This window comes from Protomyctophum parallelum (assembly GCF_964188405.1).
Source record: "Protomyctophum parallelum genome assembly, chromosome: 19".
Classification (NCBI taxonomy): domain Eukaryota; kingdom Metazoa; phylum Chordata; class Actinopteri; order Myctophiformes; family Myctophidae; genus Protomyctophum; species Protomyctophum parallelum.
The window spans coordinates 38,002,088-38,018,723 of record NC_139717.1 but is presented as its reverse complement, the minus strand read 5'-3'; the positions used below and the strand labels follow the sequence as shown (position 1 = coordinate 38,018,723).

The 16,636-nt window shown below is 42.5% G+C and overlaps 1 protein-coding gene across 5 annotated transcripts in view; it reads right to left on the bottom strand.

The window, feature by feature from the left end:
• LOC310876298 (uncharacterized protein) overlaps positions 1-16,636 on the bottom strand; it is a 33,478-nt gene that overhangs the window by 3,380 nt on the left and 13,462 nt on the right. For 4 of the 5 annotated variants that reach the window (XM_083789807.1, XM_083789809.1, XM_083789806.1 and 1 more), the window contains 13 exons: positions 16,363-16,502; positions 14,808-14,934; positions 13,645-13,680; positions 12,707-12,867; positions 11,848-11,977; positions 11,064-11,209; positions 6,098-6,224; positions 5,699-5,728; positions 5,344-5,456; positions 4,466-4,598; positions 4,177-4,316; positions 2,032-2,155; positions 817-978 (listed from right to left, as the gene is read on the bottom strand). In XM_083789807.1, coding sequence (XP_083645933.1) covers positions 817-978; positions 2,032-2,155; positions 4,177-4,316; positions 4,466-4,598; positions 5,344-5,456; positions 5,699-5,728; positions 6,098-6,224; positions 11,064-11,209; positions 11,848-11,977; positions 12,707-12,867; positions 13,645-13,680; positions 14,808-14,934; positions 16,363-16,502 — 1,569 coding nt within the window. The remainder of the gene's footprint in view (positions 1-816; positions 979-2,031; positions 2,156-4,176; positions 4,317-4,465; positions 4,599-5,343; positions 5,457-5,698; positions 5,729-6,097; positions 6,225-11,063; positions 11,210-11,847; positions 11,978-12,706; positions 12,868-13,644; positions 13,681-14,807; positions 14,935-16,362; positions 16,503-16,636) is intronic. The other variant, XM_083789808.1, reaches the window with a different exon arrangement.

Genomic DNA, 16,636 nt, shown 5'->3' with positions numbered 1-16,636 from the left:
AGGCGTTGAGGGCTGATGTCACCCTTCTGCACACAGCTATCGACTGTAGATCACTACAGAGGCTGTTAGGGGTGGGCGATATGGTGATTAATATTGTCTCCACAATATGCCTTTTCAGAGATATCATATATATCGTAATACAGCGAATGCGCATTCTATGATTTGCAGTTCTATACCTTAATTTATACTTTTGTAGAACGTTAGCGAAAATTTGTATTTGTCTAAATGTTTGTTACTCCTTTTTCTTTTAGTTTTTGTTACCTTGTAGGAGGTTGTACTGTTAAGTAACTTAAGGAACAATAACCTTAAAAAAAACGCATGAAAGAATATCGTGATAATATCATGTATCGTGAAACGGCTTGAAAAAATATTGTGATATACATTTTTCCATATCGCCCACCCCTAGGCTGGTGTAACTTGTCAGAGGTGAGCTTTGACCTACAGGAAATATACGTACACAAAGTGTTGTTTGGCTAGGCTAAGAGAAATAAATGATATTATAGAACTATTGTTCTATCTTTATCCCATTCTGAACGGGCACCCATTTTGGTGTCAGCATCATGTTATGCTTTAGCTATTGAAAAATAGCAGATCTACAAGCTCATATCGCGCCACCGAGTGGCGCAATACGAGCTTGTAGGTCTGCTATTTTTGAAAAATCGAAGAACGACTGACATTTTTAGAATCTGATCTCAGGTCAGAATGGGTTAATCAGACCAGTGTGTGTCCAGTGGAAACCTCGTGTGAATCTGATCTCAGGTCAGAATGGGTTAAAGCATAGTTGGCTTGGGATAGCTTCGACGACGGTACTGGTACCTTGCAATGGAGATGTCCTTCACTGTAGAACCAGACCTGCTCGACTCCTCCTGTCTCCTCTAGTTCTTGAATGCGCATGAGTTTCACATCCTCCAACTCCCCAGTCACTGACATCAACATCCCAGTCGCATTGTTCCTCAAATGGAAGGGAACCTGCTTCTGCTCAGGGGACACATGCAATTTCTGTTAATTTGGAGTATCTAGAGGCACATCTATACAGAGTCTGTCCGCATGAAAATATGACATCAGCACCATCTTCTGCACAGTTAATATTTATTGGTGTGTGCATACAGGTACGCAACACAGTATGCAGCGTAATAAGTATGTGAGAGTTTGAGGTAAATAATGCCCATCCAATGTTACCAGAATGCAAAGTCCAGTCCCTTGCATTATATTTTTTACTTGTGTCATGTTTATCATCTTAATGATTTTAAGCAGCACGTATCAAATGACAGCCCATAGTTCTGCCAGTACAGTACCTTGTCCACACACAGGGTTGTACAATTTTCTTGTGTTTGTGGTCTGGGTTGACCTTTATTATGGTTTGATGGCTGTTCAATGGCGCTAGGATAGAGGCTGGTACAAGGTTTAAGCTCACACAGCAAGAAAATGATTGTACCACAAAAGGAATGCTTCCATCCTCGCCGCAACATGAAGCCGTATTGGCTGCTGACTGTTGTGTAAGGGGTTTGTATGAGAACGCAAGTGAGAAGTGCGATTGGGAACAGAAGCTAATGTTATGAGCTAACTGAGAGCTTGCTGCACCTGGCAGTTATGATTAAGTCAATCTTGTAAGTAATTGGATGACCTTTATAACACAGCTGTACATACAGGAAAGCTTTGTCCATCCATGGTGATACTAAATACCCACTCCATACTGAGGTTGATTTGCTGTTATCAGAGTGACACTACAGACAGAGAACTAGTGGCGATAGGGTTCATGTGGGTAAATGGCTTGGCACGGGATGTGCCATGCCAATTTTCTGAAATGTGAGAGTTTGTCTTCTTTATCTTCCGGCTTTTCCCTTCAGGCGTCGCCACAGCAGATTTAGGTAGATCTCTTAAATTACTCCGATTGGGAGAAAATCGGCTAGTCCGTTCCTAGGCTAATGCTGTAACTTGACCACTCAGTCAGTAACATGTCCATCTGATGGGCCTTTCATGTTCCAGCCAAAAAACACCCTTGAAGTAGCCGTAGTGCATGTGACCTCTTACCTGGATAAGGGGGCGCAGGGATCCAATTCGCTGCCAGCTGCAGAACGTGCGCCAATCAGGTACTTCACTGGGCTTCAGCAGAATCTGAGCTCCCCGATAGTTTATACCCTCGTATAGAACCCACCTGTTAATAAATTAATCATGTCAAAACTCAGACATTCAAAGGATATTCGGCAGCACACATCTAGCATGCCTTCCTTTGCTCTTTGATTGTGACTGCCAGAAAGTTCAGCTGTTTATTTGAAAGCCATTGTTTTTTTGTTTTTGTTTTTTTATCCCACGATTTTGTAACCCATTTTTCACCCCTGTGTCAATCATCTAATGTGATCCTGGGCTCTACACACCCTCCGCCAACCTGGGGAGAGCAACGGACTTAACTCATGCTTCCTTCATGCTTGAGTGTCCAAGTTGCTCCTTTACACCTGACAGGGGGGAGTCAGGTGAAAGCCATTGTTTAGTACAAGTAAAGATCAATATTGTTTTCAAGCCCAGGCGTCGGCGTAACCGTCTGGGCACCCGACTGGTAATCCAGTCGCAGTGTGCCGCGGGTTCGACTCCCGAGCCCGACACGGCCTTTACTGCATGTCTTCCCCCCCATCTCTCTCTCCCGTTTTCCTGTCAGCCTACTGTCTGTCCCTTCAAAAAACCAATAAAAGGCGTAAGCCAAAAAGAAAATGTTTTCAAATGAATTCTTTTGTAAATCATTGACATTTTGTGTTTCAATGCTGCCATGCAATTCCTTGCCCACAAAACGTTTCCCACAATGTTTCATACGTTTTAGGCAAATGGATATTTCAGTGATGCCTGCATGCCCTCAATGGCTCCATTCTCTGGCTGAATCCCTCTTCTCTCTTGTGGTTGGAATTTGACACTACACAGACAGGTCTGGCCTTCTGTTCCCTCGGGGTGAACTGACAAGTGCCATCTGAATCTCGCACATCACCCTCACATTTCCACTGGAACTGTATCTAAATCTGCCACATTCTACATTTTATAAACTGTCAGGTTCCAAGGATATACAGTGGTCCAAAATCTGCTACTCTGATATTTCAAAAGAAGCAATTATGTAAATGCTATTCAAATGAAGTTTCTTGAAGGAATTGCTATGTCAATATTGCATGTGCTCTCTGTGGTGATGAATAGCTACAGGGAAGAGTTCCATGCACTCAAATCCACACAAACACTGCTTGACAGGTTTGTCCGTGTCTGTCCTCAAAACTGTGTGAGCACTGTTCTTTTTACACCAGCCACCCCAACGCTGAGCTACCAAGTCTTTGTTTGAAGGGCATGTGCAAGATAATGGATGTTCTGTTTCACACCTAACTGACAGACAAAAGTTTCTTCAACAGCATAGTGAGTTCTGTTCCAGCCACCCCCCCCCCCACACACACACACACAAATGTGACACATTCCTAATAACATCATGCTGGCAATCTTATTATTATTACATTCAGGGGTCATCAATATGTCCATACGCGACGAAATGACACAAAGTTTAGATTTTCTGTTTTACACGCCATTATAATGTTGTTATTTTGATCATAATACCCAATTACTAAGTCTCCAGGTTTTCTTCAGAATATGTATGACAAGGATCTACTACAAGTTCAACACATTATGAGTGGTTCTCAAACTTTTTATTTGCGCAAGGACCACCATAACTCTGAGAGTATACAAATGGAACCCCATTAACCAATTCTGACCTGAGATCAGATTCATACGAGGTTTCCGCCGGACACACACTGGTCCTGATGAACCCATTCTGACCTGAGATCAGATTCTAAAAATGTCAGTCGCTCTTCGATTTTTCAAAAATAGCAGACCTACAAGCTCGTATCGCGCCACTCGGTGGCGCGATAAGAGCTTGTAGATCTGCTATTTTTCAATAGCTTAAAGCACAACATGATGCTGACACCAAAATGGGTGCCCGTTCAGAATGGGTTAACAAATGTTAACCCCATTTGTACACCCTCAGAGTTACAGACCTGTTATGGTCATTCAGGGCCATCTCTTCATGTGTTTTCTGGTAATATTATTGACCGCTCAATTTTGTATGTCCGTGGCAAGCATTACATTTTGACAAAAATGGCCACCACAAGCCAACATGGTTATGACTTAGTCAAACGGTCAAAGAACGGTACTCACATCCCCCCCTCCACCTGGACAGACTGGACTCGGCCACAGCCCCCAGCCAGCTGGAGGTTGACGGAGCCGGCCGTCAACACCACCCTCTTTCCCCGCAGACCACAGCGCTCAAACAGAATGATGGACGGCAGTGAGAACTCCTACGGAGAGAGTGAAGAGACAGTGAGAGAGTGAATTCTGTGGGAGGAAGATTGGCCGCCATGATGCTGCTTTCTTTACGTACAGATTTTTTTTAATGATCTCCACCTGGAACACGCTATGCGGTTAGAATGATTGAAGTGAAACTTACAAAGCCAGTTGTCTGCAGGGAGAGGATGGAGGAGGTGGGATTCACACAGCCCACTGATCTCAGATCAGGGTAGTTCCCCACTTCTAACACATACATCTTGTCAGTGAACTCCTGGCCCTCGTATGCCAACCAGCTGAAACACACACACACACACACACACACACACACACACACACACACACACACACACACACACACACACACACAATGCAATAAATGTTAAATGAAAGTCATCACACATCTGATTAGAATTTGAGAGAATGTAAGTGGTGTATGGGTTGGATGCATCAGGAATTCATATTTCCAAAGCATGGGTAATTAGTGCCTCTTATAGAATATTTGGCATGAAGTTATGTCATTTAACTGCATATTTCACTTGTAGAGATTTCAGGCATGTCTTTCCTTCTGTATTGGTTATGCTTGTAGATTGGCAGGTATTGCAAATGGTCAGTTTTTGTTAATTGTTTAAAACCAGGAAAACAACACTTATTATGCCACATTACGATATTATTATTATTTATTATTTATTTATTGGCATTTCACGGCTCTAACTATGCACACCTCTAGGTTTGTATGGATCCTTGTCCTCCTTCCATGGACATGTTTTATTTCATCTTCTACTGTGTCCTAAGTCATGTACTGTTACTGTATACGCTGTTCTTTCCTTCAAACTGTAAATTAATATAAATGCAATTAACATGCAAAACATGGTGGTGTACTCTACTGTCTATATACCGAGTCTAACACATCATTGCCACCAATTGGAAAACCACTGGAAAAGTGACAATGTAATGTTAAAAAAACGTGTTATGCATTGAATCACAATTGAACTGACTGTGAACAGTCCCATTTTGTTAAAATGGTGGAGCCGTACTCACTTGCCAGCTAGCACTCTGCAGGATGCCATGGAGAAGCTGTCCTGCAGGGAAGATGCAGTGTCCTCCAGGATGAGGCCAGAGCCCTGGAAGTTAGGCTCGGAGAACAGCAGCACCTGAGATACACACACAGCGACCCACAGCACAACAATGAGCCTTAACTTAAGGTGAGTTGAGGCGCGTACCAAAAAAAACCACGCAGGTCTCATTGAAAATGAATTACTAGGCGCATTACTGGCTGCCCATCTGAAAGGGGCTTTAGTCGTCCAGTCTGACTCATCCCAGATCAATAACTCCCCAGATTTAGATAGATTTCACCCAAATGTCACCTGAACAAGATTAAAAGTGAATTACTCACCTTAAACTTGGCTGCATTCTCATAGTCATCCTGAAATAAACCCAGAAAATCGAAGTGAATACAAATCCAACCTTTGAATGAGATCAAGGACCTTAAGCTTTTATATTAGACCAGTAGAATGAAGAAGGTTTTCGCACATATTTTTGAGCGGTGGGCACACCGCCTCCATCATGTAGCTTTGTGTGTCCCCATGTCTGTCTGTCTGTTTAGGGTACCAACCAACAAGTGAGAAAGTGGCGCTGTTGAGCTTCACACTGTGCACAGGTGCATGAGGGGAAGCTGAGTTTTTTAGTGTAACCCCAATCGGGTTAAGGGTGTTTATTTAATTATCAAGCCACCTTGACCTTGCTACCTCCGAAAATTGGTAATGTGTCAGGGTTACGTGTGAATCACTCTTACCAGCATGACAGGCATCAGTGAGGCAATTCTGGGACGCAGCGCCCCCCAGTCCTCTGGGCTTCCATACAGGCCTTTCTCCAAGACGTATAGCTCGCCAGAGAAGCCTGGCTCTTCAAACACCACCCATCTAGGGAGAGAGGACACAGGAATGAAGATGATTGTAGAGCAATTCTCACACCGATACATCATTCTATGTAATAGATACTGCTGTTGGTGTGGACGTACAGTAGTGTCAATTTCTGGGTTTGTTACATATACTTTCATGTCCGCAATGCTCTGCATATGCCCAGACTCGCTTATCCCATTCTGACCTGAGATCAGATTCATACGAGTTTTCCGCCGGACACACACTGGTCTGATTAACCCATTCTGACCTGAGATCAGATTCTAAAAATGTCAGTCGTTCTTCGATTTTTCAAAAAATAGCAGACCTACAAGCTCGTATCGCGCCACTCGGTGGCGCGATATGAGCTTGTAGATCTGCTATTTTTCAATAGCTAAAGCATAACATGATGCCGACACCAAAATGGGTGCCCGGTCAGAATGGGTTAAACAATCAGTTTGTGATGAGAGGCATAATTTGTGTTGGTAATTTACTGTTCTAGTGCAATGTTAGGGGTGTGCCCGCTGTTCAGAACACATGCATGCCCAATTGCCCATCCGGAGCAGGCCAGTTCTAGAAAACTGCTCATCTGATCCACGAACAGACATAAATACAGAGACAGAGATTCCAGGAATTTATAGATGGATGCCAGTGGTTTAACAGTTCAGTTTAACAGAATCTAGAGTGAGGTTACTCTACCACATTACAGACAGTGGCTGAATAGCTGTGCACACAGTACTACAGTGTTGTGTACCCTCGTAAGAAATGTTGCTGTTTGGCAGAAACCTTTTATGTTAAAAAAATAAATTATTATTATTATTTTTAAAATACGAAGTATCTGTGAAAAAACAGGTTTCTGCCCGACCGCAACAATGACTTCTTCTTTGGCACTAGAATGTGTGTTTGTGTGTATTTCCTTCCCATGTGAGCATTTCCACTAGAAAGTGAAAAACAGGCAGAGAAAGCACATTTTCAAGTGTGTGTGTCAGTATGAGGAATGAAAATAGAATAACTGCAAGACAGACTGACAGAGATAATACAGTATGTTTGCATTGCATTTATACAGTACGTCTGTGGTGGTCGTGTGTGTGTGTGTGTGTGTGTGTGTGTGTGTGTGTGTGTGTGTGTGTGTGTGTGTGTGTGTACGCACGCGTGCGCGTGCATGTGTTTGCATTTGTGCGCACTCACGTGCAATAAATGACTCTCTATCTGCAAGGCTGAGTCAACAGACTGAGCCACACAGATTAGTCAAAAGCTCATTGGGCCATGGCATGAAAGGGCGAGGTTGTATAATGTAATTACAGGCATAGCACAAAATACTTCAAGACTGCTAGAGCCATGCCTCCTAAAGCGGGGAAAATGTTACACTGCGTTGGCCACCATTATGAGAGTTTCAAATGGGTTATTTTGTCTGTAGGTTGATATAGCTTCATTATAGTCTGACCAAGAATGAAGAAGAATCAATACGGCTATATTCTTTTTTCACAAAAATATGACAGATTCAATAGAGATATTTCAGTCAGAGAACTCTAAAATATAGTGAATAGGTCTCCACTAGGACAGGAGCAATTTTGGAAAAATGTCAAGTGGCATTTCTTCCTCAGCCAAAACGGGCAATTCCTGAAATGTTTGGAAGCCAATGTTAGCCAAATCAGGATGGAATATGAAAAAACAAACAGACCCGTCATGATCACATGACGATCATGTGTACCGAATACTACCGATATGCATGAGATTTGGACAAGATCTGGTGGCGCCTCTTGGTGGCGCTATAAAGAGCAGGTCAAAGGTTTTTCCTTGGCCTCTAGGGAGTGTGCATACAAAGTTTTACACGGTGCAGTTAAAAAACAAATGGGCCAGTTATAGCGCCACCATGAGGCTGAATTTTCAAGTGGCATTTCTTCCTCGGCCTAATGGGAATGTGCATGCAAAATGTCCCTCAAATTGCACTCTGCGTTCATGATTTGAGGCATTTTGTTCAAAACTGACCAATCCTGCAAACTTTGGAAGGGAATCTGGGGATGGAATATGGGAAAGCGGACAGGTCCGTGTTGATCACATGACTAGAGATAATGTATACCGATTTGCCTGATAAAATGTGTACGAGTAATGTATTTTGCAAAATTCGGCCTCATGGTGGCGCTATAACAGGCCCTTGTGGACAAATTGGGGCAGAGGTTTGTCATTGGCGTCCAGGGAGTGTGTGTGCACAGTTTGGCATCGACCGGAGTGCACAGATGGAGTGCAAAACATTCTCTCCCCATGCCTTTGGCCTGGTGGAGACAATGAATGAGGCGAGCTTAATTACACAGACAAATTGGACCGCCCCCCCCCCCCACCCCCCCGGGCCGTTTTTCTCTTTTTTTCCCACCGTGCAGAGCCAAGAACACTCAGCTTCTCATTGAGGCACAAGTCGCTCAGATCTCGCTCATTTTTTAAATTTCGACAAAGTTCGAGCTTTCATTTGGTATATGGATCGTATGTGTGGTGAGTCTCTACGAAACGGTATCAAGCGAAAAGGAAAGTACGGGAAATCGGATTAAACCCCATTTGCTGCGCGAACTTTGACTAGACAATTATAAACACAATGGACACAAGGAATGGACACAAGAAATTGACAGGCACTCACTTCTGATGATTAGGCCTAACTATACCAAACTAATTTGGCATTGCGGCTCACGGGCGCCTAGACTCCACTAGGCGCCTTCCCAAATGTGTGTGACCAAAATAGCATTAGGACAGAGCAAGCTCCTATACTCGTAATGTTCGGGCAGCGGCTGACCTGCGGGCAGCGTCGCGAGTAACAGCAGGGACGAAAATAGAGCAACTTGTCTGTGACGTGTGTGTGTGTTTGTGACACCTCCAATGTCGAATTAGCTGGTGCCTATAGCTACTGTAGGTGGTATGAAAACAAATAATAAGGTAATCTGTCAGTGCCATGGTGTTCCTGTCGTGACTCACCTGGCTCAGCAGTCAGATAAAACTGTCAAACTAGGCGTTGTGGATCAAATATATCAAGGGTCAGCAACGATATTGCATATTTCTCACCTCAAATGTTTCCACAAACATATTTGAGCTGAGATTTTATTCTTCATCTTCTGGTTATTCAATCACATATAAACAATAAACTATTATTCATCAGTATGGTCACCTGCATCCAAAACAAATCTCTCACAGTCTTACAGACTTACAGAACAGGGTCAGTAGAACCTTTTCAGTATAATTAATTCAAAGATACCATAATGTATATTCGAAATGTGTTACAGTATGCACTGTATACTATGTCAGCTGTAGACCCCAGTAAGACTTGCTGACTGCCATGGCATCGGCTACTGCGGATCCTTTTAAATAAACAAATATAAACAAAATGTGACTCTCGGAGGACTTGAGTCCCTCTATAGATTGATCGGCCCTTGTGGCAGACACATTATAGCAATTCTGATTTGCCTCATTAGGCCCATGTCACTGCAGTGCTGATCCCTCCCTATTGTTTGGACTTGGCAAGGGTGTAGAGACACACGTGGTGTTGCCAGCCACTACTTTTCACCTGACAGTGAGGAGTGCCATTGGGACAGCATAACGCATTGTGGAGAAAAGCGCTATCCTTCCATTCAGGCTCCCTGCTGAACAGGCACCTTGAACATTCTTTAGGAGTCGCTAGTAGTGCAGGAACAGAGAACGCCCTCTCCAATCGGCTTCCCATCCATGCAACACAGCCAATTGTGTACATTGGAGCCAGGTGTGCTTTATATTGGCTTTTCTATTTCAAGAGCACATTGTATAGGCTGCAGGGTATACAATGCGTGTCAAAGTCAATACAGTGAGTCAATAAAGTGAACCTACTTTGGTAGAGGTTTGGGTTGTGTAGTTTACAGTACACTATGTAAGTCAATGAGGAGCATATTTTGAATTACCAATTTCTAATCAATGGAGCAATTATGTTTTTATTTCTTGCCCACATTTAGTGTTACATCAAGCTAACCAAAATACACAACCCAAACCTCTACCAATGTATTCTTGCACTTGGCACTTTGACCCATGTTAGTCTGAAGTCTGATTTCAGTAAATGAAGATATGAGGCTGCATTATTTAATTTTGTAATGTAAAGAACTATCAAGATATTTGCCATAATGGCAAATAATAGTTCTTTACATTACAAAATTAAATAATCAGATATTATAATATTATCTGACTCTTCCACCATTCTTCATACAATACATGATAACACAAAATGCCAGATAAGCTGAGATAATTTTTTCATTGGCGGCTTTACCCAGCTAATCATGGCTTTATCACTGTGATAGTCTGCCACCCTTGCGCTGATTTTACATACTGTACATGCATGGCCATGTGTGCAGGGTGTGGTACAGTCACATGGCCAAATAATAGTGGAAGACTTTGACAAGACCAAACAAGGGAGTTGCAACCCGGCAAGTCATTAGGGATTAGGCAACTACACACCTGAACACTTGAATGAACTAGTAATATAACTGAATGAAAGGGTCGGGTAGAAGAAAGCAGGAAATATACCATAGCTGTGTCTATATTTGTCAATATACATTTTCAGTACTAGCTAAACAACACAGACAGGCAGCTGTTTTATGGGTGGAGAGTTGTGCATGCCTTGGCACAAAGCAGGTAAAACACAAGCAAGCCTCAAGTATGTCGAAGGGGGAAGAGAGCGAGGTGTGCCAACACGCTAGCAGAACCGACGGATAATATGTAAATAACCTCAAACCACAGAAATTATAACAGGTTTTGAAGACGACAGGGGCTTTCAGTTCCAGAGGAACACCCTGGAGGCGTTTGACTGTGTTATCTTCCATGATAGCACACGTGACCCATAAGAGACGTGAGACTTACACGCTCCCCATGACATCGACAGACTGCGTCTTCAGCCCGTAGTCTGTGTCCTCCATGTTGGGAACAGGAACCACCAGGTCAATGTTGACACCCAACTCGCTGAAGTCTCTGTCACTGAACATTTTTATACGTGGTGTCATGAAATCCTGGAATAGAGTCAAACAAACCAAATAAGCATTATATTATACGGTTATACTGTGTTTCATACTGTACATACAGCATCTGGTTGTCTACAAAATAATGTGCAAACCGATTATTTACTTATCAATTATTCTATTGAATAACTTTTTTGATTAGTCAAATAATCGATTCAGAACTTGTATAGTTACCCGCACAACAGTGTCATGCAAAAATAGTGGAAATAGCAAATCTACAAGTTCATGCGTTGTGAACTTGTGGATTGACCAATTTCATAATTATTGACATTTTGTTTATGAGACATGCCCAAAGCAGGGATAGATTATGAATCGTTTATTTAATTAACTTATTAATTAGCAATAAATGTTTTAACCCATTCTGGTGTCAGCATCATGTTATGCTTTAGCTATTTAAAAATAGCAGATCTACAAGCTCATATCGCGCCACCGAGTGGCGTGATACGAGCTTGTAGGTCTGCTATTTTTGAAAAATCGAAGAGCGACAGACATTTTTAGAATCTGATCTCAGGTCAGAATTGGTTCGTCAGACCAGCGTGTGTCCAGTGGAAACCTCGTATGAATCTGATCTCAGGTCAGAATGGGTTAATCATAGATTGTATTGTGAGTGAGCCCAGTGTGAAACCTACTGCCATTACTGGTCGCAGTGACAACAGAGGCTGCTCGGAGTCCCCTCCCCAGTCCCGCCAGTCAACGTATTCTCCTTCCTCCAGGATATGCTGTTGGCCTTCAAAGCCTGGCTGGCTGTAGCCCACCCATCTGAAACAGGGATTAAAATCAGATGTTTGCGATTTTGCTAATTATGGAACAGTTATTACCAGGAAAGTAATGTGAATGGACAAGAGGCTTACACTGTATAACTACGCAGCAGTGATTATGGTGGTTTCGTGCCTATGACCAATTATTGACTTCCATGCTGATATATGGCACCTAAATCACATTTCATTACTTTGATGACATGTTTCATTGCATGTTTTTGTAGTTGACATTTTGCATTTGATTACTTAGGGCAGAAACCTTGTGTCTCCATATCTGATCGTTCTATGTTTTTTCATAAATTAATGTCCTGTTTATTGAAAATAGCTGATCTACAAGCTCACAACTGAACTCATCACATCACGATGTGAAAGAAAGTTTTGAAGTTTTGAAGAAGGTTTTGAACAAGTTTCATCTCGACAATGATGATGTACTGTACTGTATCGTGAACTTCATTGTGTATGTATGTATCTACAGTATAGGCAATTTGTTATGGCGTCATTAACCAAATTGGGAATGGCAATAACTAGAGACATTGCGAAATGTTACAACCATTTCTATGTGGTGGCGTTTTCAAGTCACGACTGCATTGTGTAACCTCAAAATATCCTGCTGGCATCAAACCCACTCCTAAATAAACTCTATAAGTTCTCCAGCTCTGTGGTTGGCAAAACCGAGCCAATACAAGCAATTAGAGTAAAAGCGTAGCACGATGAAACGTTAACAACTCACAGTCCTCCAATGATCTTTAACGAGCCCACAGATTTCAGTTCGTTTGAGTCGAGGCTTGTTCCATTTCTAACATTGTCGCTTTGATCATCGCCAATGCTGAAGACATCACAGTCAGTCTCCAGACAGATGCCCTCAAAGCCAGGCTTCTCATATAGCACAGCCTGGACAGAAAGACAAAACAAGTATTGGAAAACCATCTTCCCTGCCAACACTGACAGATATACAGTAACCAACATGTTAAATGATGGTACTAATGAGCATTTGCGCCTGTCGTAGACATGCACAGAGCAAGTTCAGTCAGGGAACCTCAGTCAGCGCGCCGGCCGTTAATTGGGCCAGCGCAGCATCAGGCTCTCTTCCACATGATTCACTCAGCCAATCACACGCTCACCCAAATCTCATACCGGCTACTTTAACCGAATGTTTTGCATTCATCCTCCTGCTTGCTTGCTTGCTGCTGCTTTATTGTATACTGTGCGCTGCTGTATACAAAGTGCTCACCCACCTCCACCCCAGCTACCACCTATCGTTTTGGATCTACTGTTTAGGTACGGGGGATTCAGAGTCCCTATGGTCGGGACTGATGCGCTTGACCTGAGTACCTAAAAAGCAGATCCAATACATCGCCAAACCATAATAAATATATTGCATTGATTATCTTCTATTCAATAAATATATATATTACATCCTCCTTGAGTTGTCTGACTGAACAATAGTAGTACGTACAATAGTATTTACAAATATAGAATGAATAACCTTTTTATGCCCTTTTTGCAAAGCATTTTGTAAGTGTTCAGAAATAATAACATAACAATAGCAACAGTGATTTAGTTAGCTGCTCTCAGCCCAACTCACAATTTGAATACATTGTGATAAATGCAGTTGAAATGTGGTGTACTTATCACTAAAGCTTATTCAGAAATGTACACGGAACATACCTTGACTTCATCAGGATTCTCCACTTTCAAACCACCCTGGAAGGCACACAGACATTATTAACAGCCAACATCTACTAACACCTAATTTAAATGTATAAGGTATAAATAAATAAAAAATAACTCATAGCTGTGCAGAACAGCACAGGAAGGTTATAACAAGGTTGCTTGATTGTAATGAAGTGAGAGTAAAGTTATTATGAATATTATCTGTCTGCTGACCTTAACGCCTGTCCTTGTGTAACAATAATAATTCTGAAAAGCCTTGATACCAAATCATTTATATACAGGAGTGTCACATCATTAGTAGCCTCGGAAACCCAGACGTTTTTATTTCCAGGGAGGAAAAAAAAAGTCTGGGTCTGAGTCCACTTCAATTCGGCATAGAGTAGCGCAAACATTGCTCACTCTCTGCTGATTTCTGATCGTCTGCACCTTTGTTAAATTGACACACACACACACACACACACACTCCTCTCTCTCTCCGTCGCTCTAAGTAATTAGTCTCATGCCGCGTTTCTCCTCGGCCGGGAGCTGCCTATGCCATAAAAAGCATAGGTGAGTTCCAGGCTACATCATTAGTGTCTACAAAATCCAAAGTGAAATGGTGAGGTCCTTTTGAAATGTAAATTGTTCCACACAATAGCAGATTCGTGACATTCATGAATGTGTTTTTGGGGGTCAGCACAGGAAGAATATATTGAGCACCTAATAATAATAAGGACTCATGATTATGGCTAATTTGATTTGATTTTATTGTGTCTCTGAGCCTGATGGAAGGCAAGATGGGTTGTATAATATTCTTCTTATACTAAAAGATGAGGGCAAGGTGCAACAGCTGCTGAAATAAAATGAATGAATGAATTACCCAGTTTCACAATGACATAATTAAAATCATAAATACTTTAGATTTCTTGAGCCCTACAAACAGCTGATTGACATGATTTTGCAATAGTCCGTCAGAATCATAATGCTCTCTCCCCTGGAGCATAGTAGCGTACATTATGACACTGGGATTTAGACCTGAAACACTTTAGGTGTTGCTATAATTTTATAATAAGGTTTTTCAGAAAACTTACAGTAGGTCAGCGGTTTTAGAATTAGCCTCAGATCTGAATGGGTTAGTGAAGGTTTATCTTATGTTATTAATAAATAATGCTACCCACCATTTTGAGGGGTCTAAGAGATCCAATGAAGGGTGAGGTGAAACCCCAGGATTCGGGAAAGGGGTACTCGCCCTCCTCCAGCACCGCCAGCAGGCCTTGATAACCTGGATCACTGAACACCAGCCATCTGTGCGTTGGAGGAAAGAGCAGGTATCACACATACTGTACTGGATGTCCTTTCATGTTTCCCCCGAGCCCTTACAGTTGTATCGTTCACTTTTAGCATGGTATTGGGTAGGTCCTGGTGGGGATTGAATCCCTAATGCTAGTTGTGTAAAGACCAAGCTGCAGTCTTTTACATAGGATGATGCACAAAGGTTCACATACGGTAGGCATGTACCCGTCACTAACTACAGGAGGAGAAATCCACCCAGCTCCACCGATATAAAACTGACAACTTATGATGACGAACGTAGTATCATAAACAATGAGGCGATAATAGTTTGTTCAGTTACTCTGTCCAGGTTCTCAAAACGACATCTGTTGAGCAGACATCACACAGATACTGTAACTCAGTGTAAGCATTCTTGGAGACGTGCTGATGCGGATTTATTCCTGGATGTACTGATGAATTCTGCATGGCCATCTGGGAGTAGTTGACTTTCATTTTTTAGCTTGAGGAGCTAAAGATGTATTCTGGGATGGAGGAGGCCTTTAAACAATTTGTGAAATGTGGCTTTTTTAGCAGAGGTGCCAAGGTAAACCAACAGAAGGCGTGACTGGGTTGTGAGAAGAGGTCTACTGTCATTAAAGTTCTTTCAGGGGCAGGGCACAAAATGTCCTGAATACCTCCTGCTCACACGGAAAAACATGCTCTCCTTTGCCAAAACCACCTTTGTCTGAGAGAGCAAGAGAGGGGGGGTGGAGACTGTGGTAGAGCCACAGTCTCCACCTCTCACCCCCTCTTTCTTGCTCTCTCTACCTCTATATCAATGCCTCTCTCTCTCTCTCTCTCTTTTTCGGCCTTTCTCCCTCCCTGGTCTAACATGTAGGGGCAGGAGGAACATTCCGCGGAAGGCAAATGAGTAAGAGTGAACTGAGGCCACAGAAAAGGATCAGCACTACAAAAGGCAGTAATAGTTATCTGTTTCCTCCGCCTCACACTCAGTAGCTGCCAGGTGAAGGGAGAAAATAGAAAGAAGATAGTAAAAACAAAACAGCATCGATCTGATGTTTTTCCATATCCCTTTCACTGGATTGGGTCCAGTGACCCTTGCCCACCAGTAGTGACAACCATGTAGTTTATGGTATTGTATTTCAATTCAAATTCAATCTCTAGCTCACTCCCAAAGTAGCATTTTCATCGAAAACATAGGCTGCATGATTCAATTTTAGTTGTGGGGTCCGGGGACCCCCAGGGGTCTTTGGGGGATCCCAGGGGGTCTCCAGCAAAACGTGCTCACAGCTAAACTAGCTCACAGCAGTGCTGTTATCTTTTGAGGGTCTCCCAGGCACAAATTATTTTTGAAATGACGTCCAAATACGTCAATCAATTTGGGGTTCCTTGACATGGAAACGCCTGAGAACCACTGGTTTAAAGATGGGATACACTTACACTCCTGAGTGGACTTTGATAGAGGCAGTGTTCTGTAGGACGCCGAATGAGCCGGTCTCTACTGTGTCATCGTGGTATGGTGTCACTCTGCCGTGGCCCTCTGGCTCAGTAAATGTGTCAATATGGGGAATGCTATAATCCTGCAAAAATTAGGGATAAAACAATTAACCGTCGTGGAACAAATTATCCAATAACCCAGTTAACCAATATTCATTCCTTAATCACATGATCCGTAGCGTACCTATTCTGGAGTAAACATTTGGTAAAAAATAGC